Source organism: Plecotus auritus (genome assembly GCF_963455305.1).
Source record: "Plecotus auritus genome assembly, chromosome: 5".
NCBI classification, from domain to species: domain Eukaryota; kingdom Metazoa; phylum Chordata; class Mammalia; order Chiroptera; family Vespertilionidae; genus Plecotus; species Plecotus auritus.
In genome coordinates, this window is record NC_137776.1 from 65537790 (window position 1) to 65560556 (window position 22767).

Here is a 22767-nt window from a genome sequence, read left to right on the forward strand (position 1 = left end):
AGCATTAGAAATGTGTTACCTATATACTTGTGCATAAAACCAAAATTAAAATTCATGTATGAAAATGCATCAAAATCATTTTAATAGTATTAATTCTAAATAAGATGGAGAGCATATTGGCAGTTTATATGTAGTTTAAGTGGACTTAAGCAAAGGGCAGTGCTTTTGGTTTTAATACACTACTCTTGGATGTAAACAAACATTTTGTGCTCAACTTTGAAAAGAACAAAGCTTCATACCTCAGTACATGTGGCTGGATTTAAATATCCCATGTTTGCTACTAATTTTGAAAGTCATATGACTTCTCTTGAAATCTTAGTAAAGTAGCCATATGGTATAAGCATTTAAATAAGTTAAATTTTGTCATACTGGCATTTATAAGATATATCTTACACAGTACATTGAGTTGTTTGAAATTTTCAGTTCTATCTTCTTTGGCTCTCACAATGGGCAAAGAATACAATGAAGGCAGGTAATCTGGGGACAAGGGGCAAGTTGGTAGGGAATATGACATTTTGCCTTAAGAATAAAAAATGCCAGTCAGCTTTAGCATTGTTGACTGGCATTTTTAATGCAGGTAAAGTGATTCTTAGAAGTGTGGCATGCAATAGAAGAGTTTCTGGTCTTTAAAAAGTGCCTCGTAGGTCGTTACAGCGATACCACAGAGAAGAGCAGGGTGCTCGAGGAGAGTCAGGAAGTCCCTGAGGTATTCTTTTCATTTTTTGTCTGAGTGTATACTATTAAGATGCCTAGAAGTGGGATTCTATTATACCCTCTGTTACAGGCACTTTACATTTATTGCTGTACTACAGCAACCACATACAGTACAGACAACCTCGAAATCTGTTTATATTAGTGTAAATAGAAAACTGTAGACAGTTTTCTAGTTTTCTCTGCAGGCATTTTTGGGAATATATCTGTAGTGCATTCTGCTTTGTATATAGGGGACAGCAGCACATCCCAGATTATCTGTGGGCTTTGGGGTCATTGTCTCTCAGTTGCCCAGTTGTATTTTGGCATCGATCTATCTTTCACGGCTGGGTAGAGACAAGGTTTCTTTGCATGACTTAATTTTGATCCCTCCCACTGTCTAAATATAATCTGGAACTTCTTGCTTCGGGATCAGCTTTCCCACAACCCGGCCATCCCTTGCTCTCCTGTATTTTGATTCACCAGCAATGAAGATATGTTATCTGTCCTGGAGGTATTCTAAACTTTCCTGTATCCATTGTTCCCCAAACCACTAGTGTCTTAGTAGGTTCTCTAGTTCTTTGTTATCCTCTCACCACTGGCTTGATTCATAGATTGGTCTTTGCTCGTTAGAGAGTATTGTCAGAGCAAGACTGGCTTGCTGTGTATACAGCATACAAATGCCATAGTAGTTTTTAAAACTGTACTATATTTAATGCTTAATTTTAGCTTCACATGCTGAAAAGTAGATTCAGAAAGAGAAGAGAACTATCTAGACCAGCCTTGGGCAAACTACGGCCCGCGGGCCGGATCTGGCTGTTGGATCCGGTTCTCTTGCTTTCCCCTCCGCTCCTTTACTTTGAATTTATATTAGTTCACACAAACACTCCATCCATGCTTTTGTTCCGGCCCTCCGGTCCAGTTTAAGAACCCATTGTGGCCCTTGAGTCAAAAAGTTTGCCCACCCCTGATCTAGACTCTGCCAGCTCCTTGACCTAAAAAGTTAGATAGGGAAAGGATTACATGATAGGAGTATAATCTTCCCATTACCAAAAATGGGTTACATTTTGGAGAGTACCAGTGCAAATAGTTTCAGTTGGGGAAATATGTCAAGCCAAATTTATGTATGGTGTTTGACCTGAAGACATCTTTACATCCATAAAATCACAGACCACATTCCGTTTTTTTTCCTCATGTTTACTTAAAAAAGATAAACATTAGTTGTCTAAAGGAATTAGTAATGAGTTTATCTTTACAAAATAAACCTGTTGAAATGGGCTTTAAAATATATAAAAATCATCAACTGTTGTGTGCTGACTTTGTGTAGATATAGACATAATATAGCAAACACTTTTTTCAAGTTCTACTTATATAAAAATAAAACTTCAGTATCATGCCCCCTCAAAGGATGTGTGATAATTTTAAGATCCTGATGGTATAGTAAAGAAAGATCATTTTAAAACTTTGGATGCTAAAAAGTAACTGCTTCTATTAAACCCTGAAATTGTGTGTGGAATTGTAAAGAAATTGTACCAGGATACAGATGGGTTAATTATGAATTATTTCTTATCAATTGTCTAACCCTGTATATTCTAAAAACGAAAGCTTCAATCTTTATGGTCTTGCCTGGTAGGTAGTTTTTTGGTAGAAAATCCCATAGTCTGTACTCAAGTGCCTAAAAGTGATTCATGTTGATTTGTAAGTCCTCTAATAATTGTGTGTGTGTGCTTGGCTTACTGATAACACAGCCCTGAGAGTTTCTGATTCTCAATTTGTGCTTTATTAGAGTAAAAAGCCTTGAAATTGAAAATACCCATCATAACCTTCAACAAACCAGTGTAAGGAAACATGAGTGAACCCATTTTTTCTCTTTCCTAATGCAAGTATTTTGTGACCCTGATGTTAGTTAATGTGGGGACTAGAAAACTGAACTCTATTTCAGTTTTTAAAAATAGTTTAACACACAGAAAATTAAATTGTGTGTTGTAAAACCTTAGTAAAAGGTGGTTGCTTGTGTAAGAGTAGCCTCTTAATTCTCATATTCAGTAGTTAGCAGTTTTGAGTCATATCATTTAGATCTTAAGCCATATTGAGTGTGGACACCAAAGTCCTTCTTCTCTTTAGATTCTACTTAGAAATCAGAGTTTTTGAAGCACCCTTTTATGTTTTTCATACATTGTTTCTATTTCTTTTCTTTTTTTTCCCCATTGAGTATGACTGTAAAGTCTAGGGGCAAAGACTTGACTGTATTTTCAGTGAGTTACAATTACATTGTGTTCATATTTTAAATCATCTTGCATGGAAAATGAAATGTGTGTATGATTTTAAGTTACTGAAATGTATACTCTCTTATCTTCCCCCAAACTTCTAATGTCGGTGATATAGAGAATTTCTCTAATAATTTTTGCTTGAAACTAGTTCTTTAGATTCAAATAGCCTTTTCTTACATTGTGATCCTTGAGGTAAGGTGATACCTGCAGAGCACTTTTAAAGACATTTTCTGGGTTAATGTTCAACATAACACATTGAGGAGGAAAGTATAATTATGTCTAGTGAGGGCTTTTTTTGGTTGATAGAGATGAAAAAATGTATACCTAATTTTTATTTGTGCTTAAAATACATTTTACTAATTATATTGATTTTAAATATGACAAATTCTTATAGATATTAATCTTCCTTATTGTATTTTCCTGGTGAAACCTACATGAAAAAGTGTTCCAGCTAGTCTCTTTGTACAACTTCCCCACCCAGTTGAGCTCCATGTATATCAACATAATTGAAATCGCATTTAATGCAACAAATAACCTAGAAAATGTTTTCAAAATGTTTAGGTTTGTTTTATTTGAACTTCTAATATGGCAAAAGGTTTTGATTCAAAATTTGTCTGAAAGAACAGGCAGAGAATTTGTCTTGTCACTCTATTATTTTATGAACTTGTGTTTCTCTGTGTCCTAGGAAGATTTTACACTCAGGAATGATGCAAAAAGTGATGCTCTTAGAGCATGTGGGTGCTTTCATATCTTTTCAGTGCTGATGTGTTAGGTACCTAGGGAGATGATGCTTCAGGGCTTCTTGATAAGACAACTTCCTGGATGGTTGGGGGGTATTTATGTTTGTGCTCAGGTTGGGAGGGAGTGGTGGATTGGAGTAGGGACATCTCCATTGGTAAAGCAGTACAATCAGTTCTTTGCAAGTGTGTTACTTCATTATACTTCTAACAACATTCTCATGTTCATAATTCCTGAAATGTTTGGCTACGGAAATGTAAGGCATTGGGTCAGGTGACCAGTAGTAGGACCTTGTTCATAATGAAATAAAGGAATGATACCAAGATATATTTGGGGGGAAATGATAAGATTTTACTGGAGAATTTCCATGTTTAATATGTACATTAACTTTTTTTAAAAGTTGCATGTTAACCTGGGATACAGTATTGTCTCTATGCTTTACTAAGTAAAAGGAAAAAAGATTTGAGTTAAATTGTTATTCTGATATATACTATTACATATACCTTTTCTTTTAGAAAGGGCTAATTATAATTACTATTCACACATCTGTGTTGTCAGTGTTTTTATTCTGATTTATTCTCTGAATGTGTGCATACTTGGTGATGGTAGTTCTGTTAACTGGGACTGGGATCAGCCAGGGCTATTGTAAAGGTGTGACGGTTGCATTATGCAAATGCAAAACCTTTTATGGAATGTAGTCAATTAATAGAGAGAGCATTCTGCCTTTTACTGCTGGAAATTTGAAGTAGACATGAACCTGCTATACAGTGACCAGGCTATGTGACTAATTTGTCTTAAAATGTGAGGAAAGTCGAGTCATTTAAAATGTATATTATTAAAGTGAACATCCATAAGAATGGTTGATAGTGAACAGAAGAAAAGTGAGGGAAAAAGGTTGGGGGAGAGGAGTCACCCACATGCACATGCTTATTTGAATGTTGGTCTTTCTCCCTTTCACTAGAACGTAAGCTCCGAGGCACTAGTGACCATACTTGACCATAAGTGATGTATTTACTAGTTTATATCCCTCAGTGCTGAGTGCAGTGCCTGGTAACAGGTGTTCAATGTATATGTTGTGACGAATGAATGAATGAGTTATTAATATTGGGGGGGGGGTTTCCCCGATGGATAGTTTTTCTTACCTATGTGATTATAGCATACTGCTCCATTTAATTCTTATCTTAATTCTTATTGAATTCTGCCTTTTTTTAAAAGAACTTATTTATTTTTAAAGCGAGGGAGAGAGAGAAACATCAATGTTAGAGAGAAACATTGATTGGCTGCCTCTCACACCCACCATAATCAGGGATCAAGCTGGTAACCTGGACATGTTATCCTGACTGGGAATCAAACTGGCGCCCTTTCAATGCACGGGATGACTCTCAACTGAGCCACGCCAGCCAGGGCTAATTCTGCCTTATTTTAAAAGGGATTCAAGGTGATTATATGTTTTTCTCACTAATCTTATGGTAGAAATCAGACTTATTTCCTTAAAAATGTCCTGAAAGCCCTAACTGGTTTGGTTCAGTGGATAGAGCTTCGACCTGCAGACTGAAGGGTCCCGGGTTTGATTCTAGTCAAAGGCACGTGCCTGGGTTGTGGGCTTGATCGCCAGTAGGGGGTGTGCAGAAAGCAGCCAATCAATGATTCTCATCATTGATGTTTCTATCTCTTTCTCTCCCTTCCTCTCTGAAATCAATTTTAAAAATTATATATAAACATCCACAGACATTGAAATAGTGCATGCCATAAACAGTGCTTCTGGAAAAAGATCTGAGTCATCTTCGTGATCCCTTATGCCCTCCTTTTTTTTTAGTTTTCATATCTGAAATATCCTCCTTTTGTTAGTAAATAACCTTTGTCCCATGAAAAGAATGAGATTTTTACAACATGAAATAGCCTCTGGGAGTCCTTTTTAATATGTTCCTTATGACTGGTACCACCCTTTTGAAGACACCATGAGCTGGGCTGAGTGACCAGTCATTCACTTCACTACATGCCTTACATTCTTGCAAAATCATCTGCTTCAAACTGGTGAGATCTTTTTGAAATTCTTCCAATGTTTGGATGCTCCTAGTATTTAGACTCCCAAATAATATTCTACCATATTTCCATTATTTTTTGTGCATTCTGAAGAGAGATGAAGATGATAATTTTACCACTTTCAAAGGACTCTTGAGCATAGATAATCTCCATTCAGATGGTTATTTTTAAAAGATACAAGCAAAATGCAGTGAGAGGAAAAAGGTATTTTCAGTGGGTGAGTCAAGAGGCTTTGTAGAAGAGGGGGCACAGTAAGCCAGCGCTGGCCTTGGAGACAGCCTGGTGATGAACCTGGGCAGCCTCCCTGCACACAAGGCTCTGTTCACGTTTTCATAGGTGGGTAATGTTCTGTGGAACTGCATGTAAAACGAAAACATAAAATTAATGTTTTGTCTCTGTATTTCTGTAAGTTCCTATGATATTACAGGGTGAAAACAAGGAGTTTAATGGAAATTAAATTTAATTTAAAATTTACATTGATCTTTAAATTTATTAATGTGTGTTCACTTTTTAAAAGTGTGAAGGTAATAGACAAAACATGGAAAAGATTGATTTACCTAGACAGAAAGAAATGATAACTTTAAAATGTTCTATGGTCTTATTAGTATATGTAAATGTGTTAACACTTTGGGTTCATTTTAATAAAACTTAATGAATGTATTTTAGAGAGTGGCACTCATTTTTTTTTAAGAAAATGTAAAATCTTTTTGAGATTATAAAATCACCTACTTGTTTTTGTACTTGATAAATAAGAGCCAAATTAAAATTTATAGTTTAATGAACTACTTTATTAATATATTTGCCAGAGAAGAACGTTGTTACTTCAATAAAATGTGTGGCATAAATTTACACATTTTTATGGTGAATATGGCTTTAAACTATTTCATTTTTATATTACTATTTAATTAAGTAACAAAGTCATTTTATTCAGACAAATCATTTGCTATCCCTAAAATGAATATGAGCCCATCCATGAAAAAGTAAATTTGACATAGGAGTAAAAGTCAGACGGGAACTACAGTAAGTGGTTAACAGTGGCATTCTATAGGGAATTGGATTGTGGGAATGCAAAGTCTAACTTTTATGCCAGATATGAAAATGACTTAGTTGTAATTTAAATTTTTATATTTTTATTTAATAAATTAATAGTTACATTGTTATGGTTAGTATCAAACTAATTATAATTAAACAATGCTAGTCATAATTTGGATAGTAAGTTGGAACAGAGAAGTATAAGACATAAATATATCTAATGAATAATGAATGTAAACAAATTAAAATTTTTTAGTGTGACAGTATCAAAATTAATTATAATTAACATGTTGTTTGAATATTAGAAAACAAGCTAACACTTTAAACATTAGTAATGTATTAAAATTAAAACAACTTTTACTTTAAAAGATGATTGAGGAAATTCATGCCAAACTTTCTTTTGATTAAGTTGCCAACAGGTAGAGTGTGAAAGTGATGCCTTTCTGAATACCATGGCTGTAAACAAGCATATATTCTGTTCCTGCTGTGTGAAAGGAGCCAGGTGTAAGAGTGTCTGATTCAAGGGCAGAGCGCTGATGATATCATTTCCATAGACAGTGCACTGCAGCTGGCTCTGTCAGTCTATGAAGAGCTCACTTAAAAAAGACCATGAAGTAATTTGCAATTCAGAGCCAGTATTTTAAAGGAAATGAGCTGGAAGTCTACTCATTAAAGTCAAAGGAAAACTTGTGCTTTTTTTAAAAAGTATTTTTGTTTCTTCAAAGTGTAATCATACCAGCTTGCTTATTAGCCCATTAGGGATTCAGGAAAAGGTGACAGTGTTACGTATTTTCCTTTTTTAAAAAGTTTTTTGAAGGAAGACCTTGGGGAAGAAATTATATAGGTCTCTGGAATTTAAACCCACATTGTTAATTTCATTTAAGACACTTAAGAAATGGGTTGCATAGAGATTTATTAGTTATCTGTTCCCTCACAGTGTCAGGCTGTGTAAGTACATGAGTCCAAACAGCAAGAAAGCAGAGTCAGAATTCCCTCCTTGGGTTCACAGGAAACACAAATGACGTGAGTAGCATACAGTGCAGCAATAACCTGGCCAAAATCCATTAAGTGCATATCTAGTTTCCTTATGATAAAACTTTAGCTACAAATGATTTGTTGATATGTGTGTATCTCCTCACTCCTCTTGCCTAGTGTCCCAAAATATGTCCTTTGGCTTCATATATATATGAAGTAGCTACCAAGTCTTAGAAACTGCTAGGGGTCAGGGATGTAGAGACTGAAACTATGTATGTTCCTAGGTTGCTTAATCTGATAGGAAAGATCTATTAACAAATAGCTTGTGCTGTGTTAATAACATCACATGTAGGTATTTCTGCTTTTAGTCATAAAATTTCTGACCTATGTACTCTTGGAATGGCCCAAAGATCTGTAAGAAATAAATATGGCTCGGCTGGTGTGGCTCCATGGTTGAACACCGACCTATGAACAAGGAAGTCACTGTTGGATTTCCAGTCGGAGCATATGCCCAAGTTGTGGGCTCGATCTACAGTGGGGGGCATGGAAGAGGTAGCCGATCAATGATTCTCATTGATGTTTCTATCTCTCTCTGAAATCAATGAAAATATATTTTAAAAATAAATAAAAATGTACTTCTTTAAAAAAAATATTTGTCAGAGCATCTCTCCCTTTCATTAGTAAGTTTGGTTTCATATTTGTGCCTATTGACTTCTCTTTCACCGCTGTATGGTGGGCATTCCTCAAGAGATGCCATCATTCTGCTAGGCCAAGTCATTCAGGGTTTTACCAAGCCTCTCTCCATCCCTGACCTTTTAGACTCATGTTACCTACAGATTTATATTGCCTGTGTGATTGTTCAGATGATGTCTGAAATGTGATGTGTATGTCAGAAAGAATTCATCTCCCTACCTCCCACCTCCTGCTGCTTCCCAATTTCCCATACTCCAGTGCCATTGATCTCTTAGTCCTGCAAAGTAACAACCTCCTTAAGTAGCATGGCCTCTCCTTTTCCCCCTTCCTCTCGCCCTTCCACCTTTGTTACCAGCATCAATGTTTCTTCTTTCAAACTTCAAACTTTTGGAAGGTTCTCCTGGTTTGAGCTCAAAACTCTATTCCTTCCAAGAGTCTGTTCTTTCAAAATGTAACTGATTAGTATTAAATAAGTTTATTTAATACTAATCAGTTATATTTTTATAAAATGAAGTATATCAAATGTTATTTTTAAAAGACAGTTTTAGTAGAACAATAGCCACATTATTTCAAATGGATGTTTGCTAACATTTAAATTAATAATATTATGTATTTACATTTTTAAATTCCCTCTCCACTCAACAATAATGATATTAAAATTAAGTCTTTGTTTGAAAAGTATGTAGATAAGGAACATCTATTTAGAGATTTTCTAGTTATCCAGACCTTCAGTCTTCCTTCCTTCAAATACTGCAACTATATAAATAAGCCTTTTGAATTTTAAAGTTTACAAGATCCAAGAAATATAAAAGGATCAGATACTACTGAATTTAACAAAATTTTCTACAGATTTACCTATTTACCTATAAACCAATATGTTTTTTTTGTATTATATTCTCCTTAACAACTTTTCTTTACAACAAAATAAGCCAGAGATTCCTTGAAGTTGTTTATTTCTCCTATAATTGTTCAGGGCGGGTGTTCAAGTTTGATAGCCAGGTCCTTTCATCTTGTGGCTCCACCATCCCCAAGGCCTTGCTGCCATCTGCTTCGAACTTGAAGAGGACAGTGTACGGAGGAGGTGTGTCTGCTGCTTAAAGATTTCCGCCCTGAGAGTGGCATGCCTACCTTCAACTCACATTCCATTGGCAAGCACTAGGTACATGGCCACCCCAAGATGCAACGGAGGCTGGGGAATGCCATTCCTGGCTCGGCTGCTTCTTAACCAGTTACCACCATATCAATCGATGAAAAGAGTAGGGTTTGGTGGACCACTGCTTTATGTCGTGTGGAGTGTTCGGACAAGTTAAATAATTACCTCACCATAGTAGAGAATACATTTAACTTGGTTAACTCAGACTGGGGGGTGCCCTGGGAGGGTAGGGGACAGATCAAGAAGGGCTTTGGGGAGGATGTGGCATTTGAGCTATGTCTTGAAGAGTATAAACTAACCAGGTGAAGAAGAGGGAAACGATTTTAGGCAGAGAAAACATGCAAAAGATAAAGTATTAAAGAATATTGAGTGTTGGGGGCACAGAAGTAGCGTAATATAAGTGGATTGTATTGGGAGTCATGATAAGATGAGCCATAAAATGTGGCTAAAGAGCCTTTAGATTCTAAGGAAAAATCTCTTTGTATTCAAGAGATTTTTAGAATATAGAATCCACAGGTTTGGGATGAGATGCAGCTAACCCATGAGAAGTAGCCAAGTCAGTGAGGGTCTGGAGCCATCACGTGACAGGAGAGGGAATAGCAAGTACAAAGGCCACAGGTGGGATGGGTTGGTGTGTGAGGGAAACAAATGCTTGTGGCTGGAATGTATGTGGGAGATGAGGTCTGAAAGGTGGTGAGAGACCACATCACCTAGTGCCTTTTAAACCATGGGGGAAGGAGAAACCAAGATGGCGGCATAGGTAAACACCTAAACTGCTGCCTCGCGCAACAATTTCAAAACTACAACTAAAAGACAGAACGGACACCATCCAGAACCACAGGAAAGCTGGCTGAGTGAAAATTCTACAACTAGAAGGAAAGAGAAAAGCTCACAGAGAATTGCAGGTACGGCAAAGGGGCTTTGTGCGCGCAGAGAGGAAGGGCGGCTGAGAGCCTGGCTGACTTTCTCTGGCGGAAGGGGGAAGGAAGCCTCCGACCGCACTGAACCCCAGTTCTGACTGCACTGAACCCCAGTTCCGGGCGAACCCCTGGGGACCCACGCTCTTACGGGGGGAGTCTGGACTCTCGGGCGGAGACTCGAGCTGGGAAAGGCAGAAGTCTGAAGGCACACGGGCCAGTGCGCACAAAGGCTGCAGAGGTTGCCACAGGCTTTTCCTAGTGGAAGGGAGTCAGAGGATCCTGACTGCACTGAGCCCCAGTTCTGACTGCAGTGAACCCCAGTTCCAGGTGAGCCCCTGGGGACCCACGCTCTTGTGGGGAGAGTCTGGACTCTCGGGCGGAGACTCGGGAGCCGGGGAAGGCGGAGGACTGAAAGTACGCACGCGCGCGCGTGCCAGTGCGCACAAAGGCTGCGGAAGTTGCCACAGGCTTTCCCTAGTGGAAGGGAGTCAGAGGATTCTGACTGCACTGAGCCCCAGTTCTGACTGCAGTGAACCCCAGTTTCAGGCGAGCCCCTGGGGACCCACGCTCTTGTGGGGGGAGTCTGGACTCTCAGGCGGAGACTCGAGCTGGGGAAGGCGGAGGACTGAAAGTGCACATGCGCGCAAGGGCAAGGCTGACAGGAAGCCAAGACTGAGACTCCACCCCATCCAAGCTGAGCACAGAGGCTATGGCAATTTGGCAAGTCTAATCCTATAAGGCTGTCTCCAGCACCGAACTTCTCTCAGCATAGACACAGCTGATCCTTACAGCCAACTGGCCCAGAGGTCAATTCTTCCCAGTGATACCAACAACAATAAAGACTTAATTACAACAAGGCTGTACACACAGTCCACAAAGGGGTGCACCAAGAGTGTCCACCTCAGGTTAACTGGGGAAGCAGACCCACTGGGCCATATTGGAAACCTAGCACAAATATCTACCTTACCAACTCAGGGAATCAGTGAAAATGCGGGGTCAAAGAATCAGATCACAAACGAAAGAAATGGAGGAAAACAAACGACTGGATATAGAATTCAAAACCACGGTTATAAGACTTTTTAAGAATATCCTAGAAAAGGCCGATAAATATAACGAGACCCTCGAAGATATGAAAAAGGACCAACTAGAAATTAAACATACGTTGACTGAAATAAAAAATATTATACAGAGACCCAGAAACAGAATAGAGGAACACAAGAATCAAGTCAAAGAATTGAAATACAAAGAAGCAAAAAACACTCAACCGAAAAAGCAAAAAGCAAAAAAAAAAAATCCAAAAAGTTGAAGATAATGTAAGAAGACTCTGGGACAACTTCAAGTGTACCAACATCAGAATTATGGGGGTGCCAGAAGAAGAGAGAGAGCAAGGTTCTGAAAACCTATTTGAAGAAATAATGACCAAAAACTTCCCCCACCTGGTGAAAGAAATAGACTTATAAGTCCAGGAAGCCCACAGAACCCCAAACAAAAGGAATCCAAAGAGGACCACACCAAGACACATCATAATTAAAATGCCAAGAGCAAAAGACAAAGAGAGAATATTAAAAGCAGCAAGAGAAAAACAGTTAATTACCTACAAGGGAGCACCCATACGACTGTCAGCTGACTTCTCAACAGAAACTATGCAGGCCAGACGGGAGTGGCAAGAAATTTTCAATGTGATGAATACCAAGAACCTACAACCAAGATTACTCTACCCAGCAAAGCTATCATTCAGAATTGAAGGGCAGATAAACAGCTTCACAGATAAAAGCTGAAGGAGTTCATCACCACCAAACCAGTATTATATGAAATGCTGAAAGGTATTCTTAAAGAAGAGGAAGAAGAAAAAAGTAAAGAGAAAAATTATGAACAACAAATACATATCTATCAACAAGCGAACCTAAAAATCAAGTGAATTAAAAACCTGAGGAGCAGAATAATCTGGTGAATATAATAGAATCAGGGGCATAGAAAGGGAGTGGACTGATAATTCTCAGGGGGAAAAGGGTATGGGGGGTTCATGAAGAGAATGGACAAAAATCATACACCTATGGATGAGGACAGTGGGGGGGAGGTAAGGGCAGAAGGTGGGGTGGGAAATGGGTGGAGGGGAGCTATGGGGGGAAAAAGGAGAAATAATTGTAATAATCTGAATAAAGATTTATTTTAAAAAAAAAGATAATAAAAAAAAAAAATAAATAAATAAAATAAACCATGGGGGAGATTTTGGATTTTATTCTAAATCCAGTGGAAAGTTATTGGAAGAGTTTAAGCATGGGAGTGACTTCATTCTGTAGTAAATGCAAGTAACTTGCATTTACAAATATATTCTGACCCTACTTCCCAAAATGTAACATTTTCTAAATAGTCCGTGTCAATGTAGTGTGTTAGTATGGAACTCATTATTTTAGAGTGACACTGACATGTTCACTTGAATTAATATTCTTAGCTACCTCATGGTGAGGACAAGTTCGCATGCAACAGGAAGGGAAAGAACAGGTACAGGGAGAGAAGGGAATGAGAAAATGCCAAAGGATGCTAATTTTAATTTTTTTTTTAAACATGTTATGTATGGTTTTGCAAAAGCCAAGCCAAGATTCAGTGTTGGGAAAGGTCCCCAAAGACAGCTTCCCTCTCATGTAAGATAAGGGCATCATTTCCCCCAAAGTCTGGACCCTGATTCTCTTGGAGGCTTTGGAAGGTGCTGTCCCAACAACTCCATGCAGAGATTCTGGGAAGAGTTTAAGGAAAGTTCAAGGGAATTGAAGATTAGAAAACTGCTTCTAAATAAGAATCTGGGACACGATGATCTGAAAATGTACCAGAGTGTCTCCTCAAGCACCTAACTTAACACACAGAAGGCACTCCTCCTTGCACACGTGAGGGTCTTGTAACACTTCAATGGGCAGCTCAGGATTCCTCCCCTTAACCCATCTTCAGCAAACAACCTTGTTTCATAATTAAAAAACAATGAAGACTATAGAGTGTGAACCTCGTGATTTTCGTGTCCTCTTGTCTACCCCTATTTTAAAAAAATAGAAAAAATGTTAAAAGTTTCAACTATATGCTCCCTTCTTTTTAAAAATATTTTTATTGCTTTCAGAGAGGAAGGGTGAGGGAGAGAGATAGAAACATCAATAATTAGAATCATTGGCTGCCTCCTGCATGCCCTCTACTGCAACCCAGGCATGTGCCTTGACCAAGAATCAAACCATGACCCCCTGGTTCATAGGTTGACGCTCTACCACTGAGCCATGCCGGCTAGGCTAAATGCTCCCTTCTTGATACTACCTATCACTTCCCTTCCCTTATCAGTGTGAGAAAACTTTACAGTATTTCTAAAACATGAGTTCACACGAACTATTTGTAAAGAACCTTGATCAATAACTTGCATTCTATACAAAAATAAACTCTGAATGAGATATAGACCTAACTTTAGAACATAGAACTATAGCAATTCATTAAAAAACATACAAGAAAGACTTTGTGACCTTGGGATAGACAAAGATTTGTTAGGTATATTACCAAAATATGAGCAATAAAAGAAAAATGGCAAGTTGGGTTTCATCAAAATTGAAAATTTCAAAAGATGCTGGTAACAGAATGAAAAGATGAGCCACACACCGGGACAAAATATTTGCAAATCTCATATCTTGTATATAATATACAAAGACTATACAGAGAGCTCAAAACTCAAGGAAATAAACAACTGGATTAAAAAGTAGGCAAAAGGTCTGAACAGACAGTTCACCAAAGTAGATACACAGATGACAAGCACATGAAAAGATGCTCAACAACATTAGTCATTAGGAAAATGTAAATTAAAACCACAAGGAATCACTATTAAAAAGATTGACTAAGCAAGTGTTGGCCAGGTTGAGGAGGAACTGGACCTCATACACTGGTGAGAATGTAAAATAATACAACCACTTATCAGTTTCTCAAAAAGTTAAGCCTACACTTCTATGACTCAGCCATTTCACTACTAGTTACTTATCCACGTAAACACAAGCCCATATAAAGTCTTGTACACAAAGGTTCAGAGCAGCTTTATTTGTAATAGTCCAAAACAGGAAACCATATACTTCAGCAGATGCGTGGATAGACAAATTGTGTTATAACCATATAACATATAGCATAAAATGAAATACAGCTCAGCAATAAAAAGGAATGAACTATTTAAATGCACAACATGCATGAGTCACAAAGTTATTATGCTGAGTGTAAGCCAGACACAAAAGATGACAGATGAGTAGCTGCTTGGGAAGGGGGAATGGCAGGCATGGGAAGTGAGGTTACAAGGTGGCATGAGGATACTTTAGATGATGGATATACTAATTACTTTTATGGTGATGATGGTTTCATGAATGTATACCTATGTCAAAACTTATCAAATTGTATCCTTACATATGTGCAATGCATTATTATATGTCAATTATACTTTCATTAAGGTATTTGTGTTTTTTTAAAGGCTACATAATGTTCAATTCCATTAATATGATATTTGTGCAACAGTACATATATAGGGACAGAAAACATATCAGTGGTTTCCAGGAGCTAACTAGGGGTGAAGGAGGGCTTAACCACAAAGTGGCATAGGGGACACTTTTTTTTTAATTTTTTCAATATATTTTATTGATATTTCACAGAGAGGAAGGGAGAGGGATAGAGAGCTAGAAACATCGATGAGAGAGAAACATCGATCAGCTGCCTCCTGCACACCTCCCACCGAGGATGTGCCCGCAACCAAGGTACATGCCCTTGACCGGAATCGAACCTGGGACCCTTCAGTCCACAGGCCGACGCTCTATCCACTGAGCCAAACCAGTTTCGGCTAGGGGACACTTTTGGAATGATGGAACTGTTTTATATTTTGACTAGTGTCCTAGTGCACGGATTCATACACATTGAAAGGAAATTAATTAGAAGAAATATTTTAATATCGCTATTTGCCCTTTCTCTATAACAGAAGTGTCAACCAAATTCATGATTAACAATGACAGATGGAAACAGACCTGTGTGATTGGCACCAGCGACAGCTTTATATGTATTGCACATGCGCGAGTCAACTTAGCCTTTTATATATAGAGAATAAACTTGCTTAATTAGTCCTGCTTTCTGACTTAGCTAAACTTTTTCCAACCCAGTGAAGCACCCCAACTTCTCTTTCAGGTAATTGTCAGCAACACAGCAGTAAATATCAACATGAAGCAGATTATTATTGTAGATCACCCAGGGAGAACAAAGGGTAAAATATTTAACTGCAGCAGTGTTTGACTATATTCTGTACAGTGAGCAAACCTGAAGTCATTTTCAAGTTCCACCATTTCTTACTTCTTTTCAGTCGGGTCAAGTTTCTAAACTTTCTAAATCTCCGTTTTCTGGCTAATGAAAAGAAAATAGGATTCCACCAACTCTCCTATCTACCTGCTCCAGGACTTCTGTGAGGATCAAATGAGATGAAGCATGGGAAAACACTTCACAAAGATTTGGTTGAACTGTAAAATGTTTGCACCTGGCTATAAAGCAAGTCGTGCTCCTGGGTTGAAGAAACTCCAAGGTGGCTAGTCACTAGGGAGAGGAAGCCGGGCGTTGCTACGTGATGTCATTACCCAGCGCCCACAGCAACCGTTTCTGGCTGGACTGGGCTGTAGGCTGTATTTTATGCCATGGGGTCTCGGCAGCGTTGGCTGCAATTTGGTGGGGTGTTGCTCCAGGGTGGTGGCAGGGCCTGTGTCCCACTTGGGGGCAGCCAAGTGTTGCTTTGTAGACACTAGGTCGCAGTGCCGTTTCTCTGTAAATGGCCCCTGCGCATCATGGCAGCTCCTGCATTGAGCTTCTGCCCCCTGGTGTTCAGTGCATATCATATAGCTACCAGTTGGAGGGAAGGACGGACACTTAGCCTTTTATATATAGAGATTGTAGTAATGGTGACATAATTATATACATTTCTTACAATTCATAGGACTGTGTACAAAGAGGGCTAATTTTACTGTATATAAATTATACCTTAAATTTAAAAATAGAAAGTTAAATGATCCTATGGACACCAGTATTGTTTTTATTAAAATTCTACATAGTACATATATACAATCAAGTATATTTGAGTCATGTTTATTACTTATATGTATATGTAAACCAAAATACATAAATCAACATTTTTAAAGCTACAAATTAAATGCCATTCAAATAAGCATTCAAATAATTCAGTAAGATGGGCAATGTTATTTTGCTGAAAACGACATTTGTGAGTGCGGAATCTTTCTCTGAGACCACCTTCCTAGCCACCCCCATTACCCAGCACAGAATGCACTCTCTCAAGTCCTAGCTCCCCTCTGGATGGTCCTTCCCTTCTCCTACCTGCCTTCTCCTATGTCCTCACAGCCACCCCACCCCCCAAGGTTCCAGCTGCAATTGTGTCTCAGCCTCAGTTATTAGTTGCCAATCATGATTGGCCCCCCATAGATCAGTTAGATAAGGGAAAAGGGAGCTTCTGATCCTAAAACTGGAAAAGGAGGAAGAGAAAGCCATTTCATGGGTTTGACCTGAGAACAGAAAATCTGAAAACAAACTGGGGAGGTAATACACCTGCTGGCACAATCCTTTTCCATATGCTGAGAAATCTGTCTCTGTCATAGGACAGAAGGACCCCTTCTGTTACCTGAGTCTTGAGTGGGCAAAGGGTCGGGTGGGGGACGGGGGGAGGTGGCAGGGGAGTCTCACCGTGTGAAACCTGTTGTCCTCTTCTAGCCTCTGAACCACTTGGAGACAGAGGACTTAAAGTACAGCCTCTTATTAATCTTTGTGTCCTCAGAGCCTTGCAATACTTGACATATGTCATCCAATCAGTGAATGACTAAATGAATGAATGAATCAAATCCATTCAGTCATGATTAATTGAAAAAGACTCAATGATTAAATGGTACAATCCAAATACAACTTAATTTTCACCTTAATTTATCAGTAGGTGTGATGGGCATCTGTTTCATGCATCAACCCTTACTAACAACACCCAGTTGATGTTTGTCTGTTCTAGATGCCCTATTATCTGGAAGAGGCTTTGGGGACTGAGCATCACACAGTTTCCTGTCCAACTTATATGATTAAAGAGCTTTAAAAGTCCACATGTTTTTAAAATAGAAGGTACAGCCTCTAATCTTGGGCAAGTTGGATAATCTCTCTAAGACTTGATTTCTTCAGCAGCAAAATGGGGGTAATAATAACAACTTAATAGAGTTGACATGAGGATTAAACAAGTCAGTACATGTAGAGCCTGGCCCAGTGCAGGCCACAAAGTAACAGCAACTGTTGACTACCTCCGCCTCCTCCTGGTCCTCTTGGTACTACTGCGACCACCACCACAGCCTTTGCTAGTATTTTTGCTTCCTATTTCCCACTGAGGTGTGAGTGTAGCTTAACTGGAGGAAGTTTTCTGAGCTCTGACCGTTCTGTCCCTTAAGCTCCCTTAAGGAGAATACAAGGAATTGCCATCTGGCATAATTTCACTTGAGGTCTCCCTAGGAAACAATTGTGTCTTATTTAAAGTTAGATACAATGAATTTGAATAACGTACCATCTCCTGGGCACACACAGTTTGTCCTTTAGAGAAAAAAAATAACCACTTTATTCTCAGGAGGAGAAGTGGCACTAAGTTAGAACACACTTTTTGGTCATACAAACTCTAAAAAGTTTTTTCTCGAATTGCTAGTCATCTAGGTAAAGAGGATTTCCAAAAGTGAGAGGAGAAGGGGGTGGTGCTTGGAGGGGAACTTTGACCTGCCCTTGGACCCTATGTGCAGGGGAGTTGGAGTAGGCTGGGGGCGGGGAGGCGTCTGCCAGCTTCCAAGCTGGACTCAGTTGTGAATTGTCTGCCCATTCCTTACTGGTTGTATGACTTGCAGCAAATGATTCTCTTAGCCACCTCTTTTAGCATTGCTTTTCTTCATAAATGGAAATAACATCTACTTCCTATGAGGATTAAGTGAGGGCATACAAATGTGGAGGGAAAAAGTGTAATTTAAAAACCCAATTTCAGATGCTTCCACATGAAAGGGCCTCAACAGAGGAAAAAGCATCCTTTCATTCAGGAAAGGGTGTCCCTGGGCATCTACTTGTCAGAGGCAAAGTCCCAAACCCCAATCTGGATGGGAGAGGTTGAGATAAAGTGAGTAGCAAAGGTAACTTCCTCTTAATAGTGAAGTTAATGAGACTTTTACATTTTCTCCTGGAGGCCCAAGAAAAGGAGTTTTGGACCGGGGAACTAGAGGAGAAAGAGATGGGAACAGCCCAGAGTGCTCTTCGGCGACAGGCATGCTGGATAATAAAGCGAAGGCTGCCTGTCCAGGGGCTCGGGTGTTTTGTTACCCTCTCCCGTGTCTGGGGAGCTTCGGGCCTTCTTTAGGCTTGTGTTAGCGCTGCCTTAGGGAATCAGGAAAGTCGTGTTCGCAGCAGCTGGGGCAGCCACAGGACAGGGAGAGGGGATCGAGTACTGAGTCTAGATTAGGGAGCAGAATCAAGGCCTGAGGAACCACTAGGAAAATGTAACGTCCTCTCCGGAGCTCCTCAGAAATATTAGGGAGGGAGCTGGACTCTCCTAGTCATTCAGCAATTTGCATCTTACTGTCTTTGTGTTCCGTGCAGCCCCCAAAGCTGGAGGACTTAGGGACACTCAGCACTTTCTGCTGCTGCCACCTTAGAACAAGCTGGCCACACCTCTAGCCTGGATGACTGACTGCATTGCTTCTTAACTAGTTTCTCTGCATCTGCGATTGTCCCTTCCAACCCATTTCTTGACACCGTTGCCAGAAGAATCCATTTTAAGCATAAGATAAATAAGTCCATTGGCTTTCGCTTTTACCTTGAATGAAATTCCAGTCTTTATCTTGACCGAAAGGGCCTGCACGATCCGCCCCTGCTTCCCTGAGCAGCTGCACACGTGCCCAATGGCCCCTCATTGATGGTGCCCAGGACCCACAGGGTCTGTCCACCCCCTTTTCCTTCTGAAGTCCTCCCTCCCCCTGGTCTTTGCATGTCTGGCTCACTACTTTCAGTCTTAACGCCAGTGTCACTTTCTTGGGGACCTTCCCGGACACTCTATCAGGGGTGGGCAAACTTTTTGACTCGAGGGCCACAATGGGTTCTTAAACTGGACCGGAGGGCCGGAACAAAAGCATGGATGGAGTGTTTGTGTGAACTAATATAAATTCAAAGTAAAGGAGCAGAGGAGAGAGCAAGAGAACCGGATAGAACAGCCGGATCTGGCCCGCGGGCCGTAGTTTGCCCAGGGCTGCTCTAGATAAACAGGTCTCACCCTCTGACCTTTGTTATTATTTGTCGAAACACCCTGGCTGTTTCATCGTCACATTGATCCAGTTTTGTGATTATGCATCTTTTTGCTTTCATATTTACTATCTGTCTCCACGAGGACAAAGGCTTTGATTCTTTCACAAACCCCACCATGCACCTAACACCTGCTTTAGTGCCCGATCCCTAGGAGACCCTCAATAAATATTTGAAGGATTAAATTTTAATGAGATATTTTTGTGCCATTATGTAAGAAATGTCCAAACCTGAAGATAATTTTCTTAAGAGTTTATTTGAGCCAAACTGATGACATGCCAGGAGCAAAATCTCAAAGGCTTCAGAGAATTAAATTTTGCAGCCTCTTTTATGGATTTGAAATTAAGGATGGGAGAAAGCAAGGCAGGATTGGATTACAGGATAGCTAACAAGATTATGTGCTCTCTTGATGGTTAATACCTCCTTCAAGGTATTACTTCTGGTATTTCAAAGGTGTGTTAAACAAGATGCCCACAAAAAAATGGGTAGAGCTGGCTTAAAAGCTTTCACTAAAGAAGTTATAGGCCTAGGTGGGGTGAGGTCCTGTGCTGGGTTGGGGGGGCGGAGTGGGAGGGAAGAGGTCAATGGGGAGAAGAGGAGACTTACTAATACTTTCAACAATAAAAATTCAAAGAGAGAGAGAGAAGTTATGACCTCAGGCATGACTCCCCTTGGTGACCTGCCCAGTTAGGAATTTGTGATCAAATCACACTGTGAGGTTACTTTCATAGGACTCTTTGTTCCTCCACAGTACTGTCTTCAAAATTTGTTTTGAATTTTACAGTTAGGGTACATCTCAATCTGAATTAGATGCATTTCAAGTGCTCAGTAGCCACATGTAGCTAGTGGCTGCTGCACAGGACAATGTAAGGCTAGAGCATACTAGTGCTCAATAAATGGCTGGGAAATAATAAAAATCCTGCAAAGCTTCATAGAAAGAAAGGCTGATTTTGAGAGCTGAGGGGAAGAGCTTACCCCCTAGCCAAGTCCACAGGCTGAGTCTTCATTCACTTGCTGGCATCTGGAATGGCAATGAGATCTTGACCGCCCTGGATGGATGAGGAAGGCCACCAGACCAGGCGTGAGGTGGATATCTATGCAAAAGCCCTTGCCTTCCAGACACGCACAGAGAGTGGACAGCAGAGAACACCCAGAGGGCACCAGGCTTAGGTCAGGAAGGCCTCTGTCATTGGTTGATATGTGTATGTGCCCTGACTAGAATCAAACCTGCAACCTTGGTATACCATGTCAACACCTCACTGAGCTACTCAGCCAGGGCCCCTTTGGAGATCTCTTGGGGTTTGTCGGTGGCACAATATGTAAAGTGGATTTTTTTCTTTCTATAAAACTTCCTTCAGCTAATTTGTGACCAGTGTGCTTCCAGTTGGGAAGCTGGAACAAGGCAACTAGGGAGAATGAAAAGAGTTTTACCCAGGTTTCTAGTTAGGATATTGTCTTCCGAAAAGTGACTTCTAGAAGTGAGCCACTCACTAGGTAACATTCACCATCGTATCCATGGCACAGTGCTTGGAAGAAAAATCTATTATGGATATGTAAAACTCAGTTTTGATACTCTGAGAGTAAAATGTGTATAGTGCACAGAGATAAGCACTTACTCTGGTATCCAAAGCAAGAACCATTTCCTGCACACATGAGTTCCTGTATCAGAGGGACAAAAAGTCAATTAGTGCCCAGTCACCAAGCTCTTACACAGCAGTCTGGGTGGTGAATTCTAAATCGTCTTGCCCAGAGTCCCCAAGACGTCAGTGGGGGTCTGTAAGCAGGAGGGCATTTAGAGTATTTAAGGAAGAATTCTGCTGTGCAGATCTGAGAGCCCCGCCTACAGCTCCGAATGAACAATTTTAACATTTTGGCTTCTCCAGAAAAGGAAGACCTCCCCTCCCCCTCCAACACACACACACACACACACACACACACACACACACACACACACACACACACTTCATAGAATATCTGCCAGTAATGTTTAGTTGGAGATCCATGACTTACCAAAGGTCCACTAATTTTGGTGAGAAATTTGAAAGGCAAGGCTGAGGAAGGTAAGGGAATGTTTCCCCAACACTGAAAAGTCGGCTCATTTGATGAGTTATCAGCTGCTGTTTGACAACAAACAGAAACACACCATGAAAGCACAACTGTTCCTTTTCAACTGTATTAATAGAAAAATCTGGTAAACAAGAATGATTAGCACAAGAATGTTCTACCAAGTAGACCAAGTTTCTCCAAGGAAATGTTAATCCCTGCTCACTGCAGGCTCTTGCATTGAAAACAAAAATGAGTCATCATTGTATCACTGATTATTTTAAGAGATTTTATAAAGCTTCAAGGGTAGAGTCAAATGAGTCCTTTGTACGTCTTTTTTGGCCCCTTAAAATATTTGAAAAGAAGTTACAGATATATTATTAATGAAATAAAACATTAAAATATAATTAAAGATTCTTAGGGGTCCTTTGCCAATTTTATCTTTTTCCCCTAAAAGTAAACTGTATTATGTCTCAGTTACACGCATATTTTCTGCTTGCTACGTATATGTATCCATAGATGAGATATAGCATTGCCTTTGGGTATTTTAAACTTTGAATAAATGGTAACTACTAATAATTTGTGTCTCCTTGCAAAAACTTCTATGAATATACAAGCATATATATATATATATATTTACATAAATAAACTCATACTCTATGCACATGTCTACACCTTGTGTTTTTCACTTACGGTATCATAGATCTTTTTATATTCACTTAAATAGACTAACCTCATTCAGATTGACATTCCATGTTAAATGTGCTTTTAATTTATGACCCCAATTTCTTATTGGTGGGCATTTACGTTGTTTACTTTCCCCCATTGCAAACATTCTTCTACTGTGAATGTTGCTGAGGATTTTTCT

General features: G+C 39.5%; 1 protein-coding gene across 4 annotated transcripts in view; it reads right to left on the reverse strand.

Moving 5' to 3' along the window:
* Positions 1-22030, reverse strand: part of LOC308249133 (uncharacterized protein) — a 41213-nt gene extending 19183 nt beyond the window's left edge. For 2 of the 4 annotated variants that reach the window (XR_013960679.1, XR_013960680.1), the window contains exons 1-3: positions 21867-22030; positions 21473-21515; positions 20832-20905 (exon numbers count right to left, since the gene is read on the reverse strand). Coding sequence is in view for 1 of the 4 variants with exons in the window: in XM_080669928.1 (XP_080526054.1) it covers positions 21473-21515; positions 21867-21955 (132 nt within the window). In the remaining 3 variants the exon portion in view is untranslated. The remainder of the gene's footprint in view (positions 1-20831; positions 20906-21472; positions 21516-21866) is intronic. The other 2 variants (XR_013960678.1, XM_080669928.1) reach the window with 2 other exon arrangements.
* Between the last annotated feature and the right edge of the window lie 737 nt (positions 22031-22767).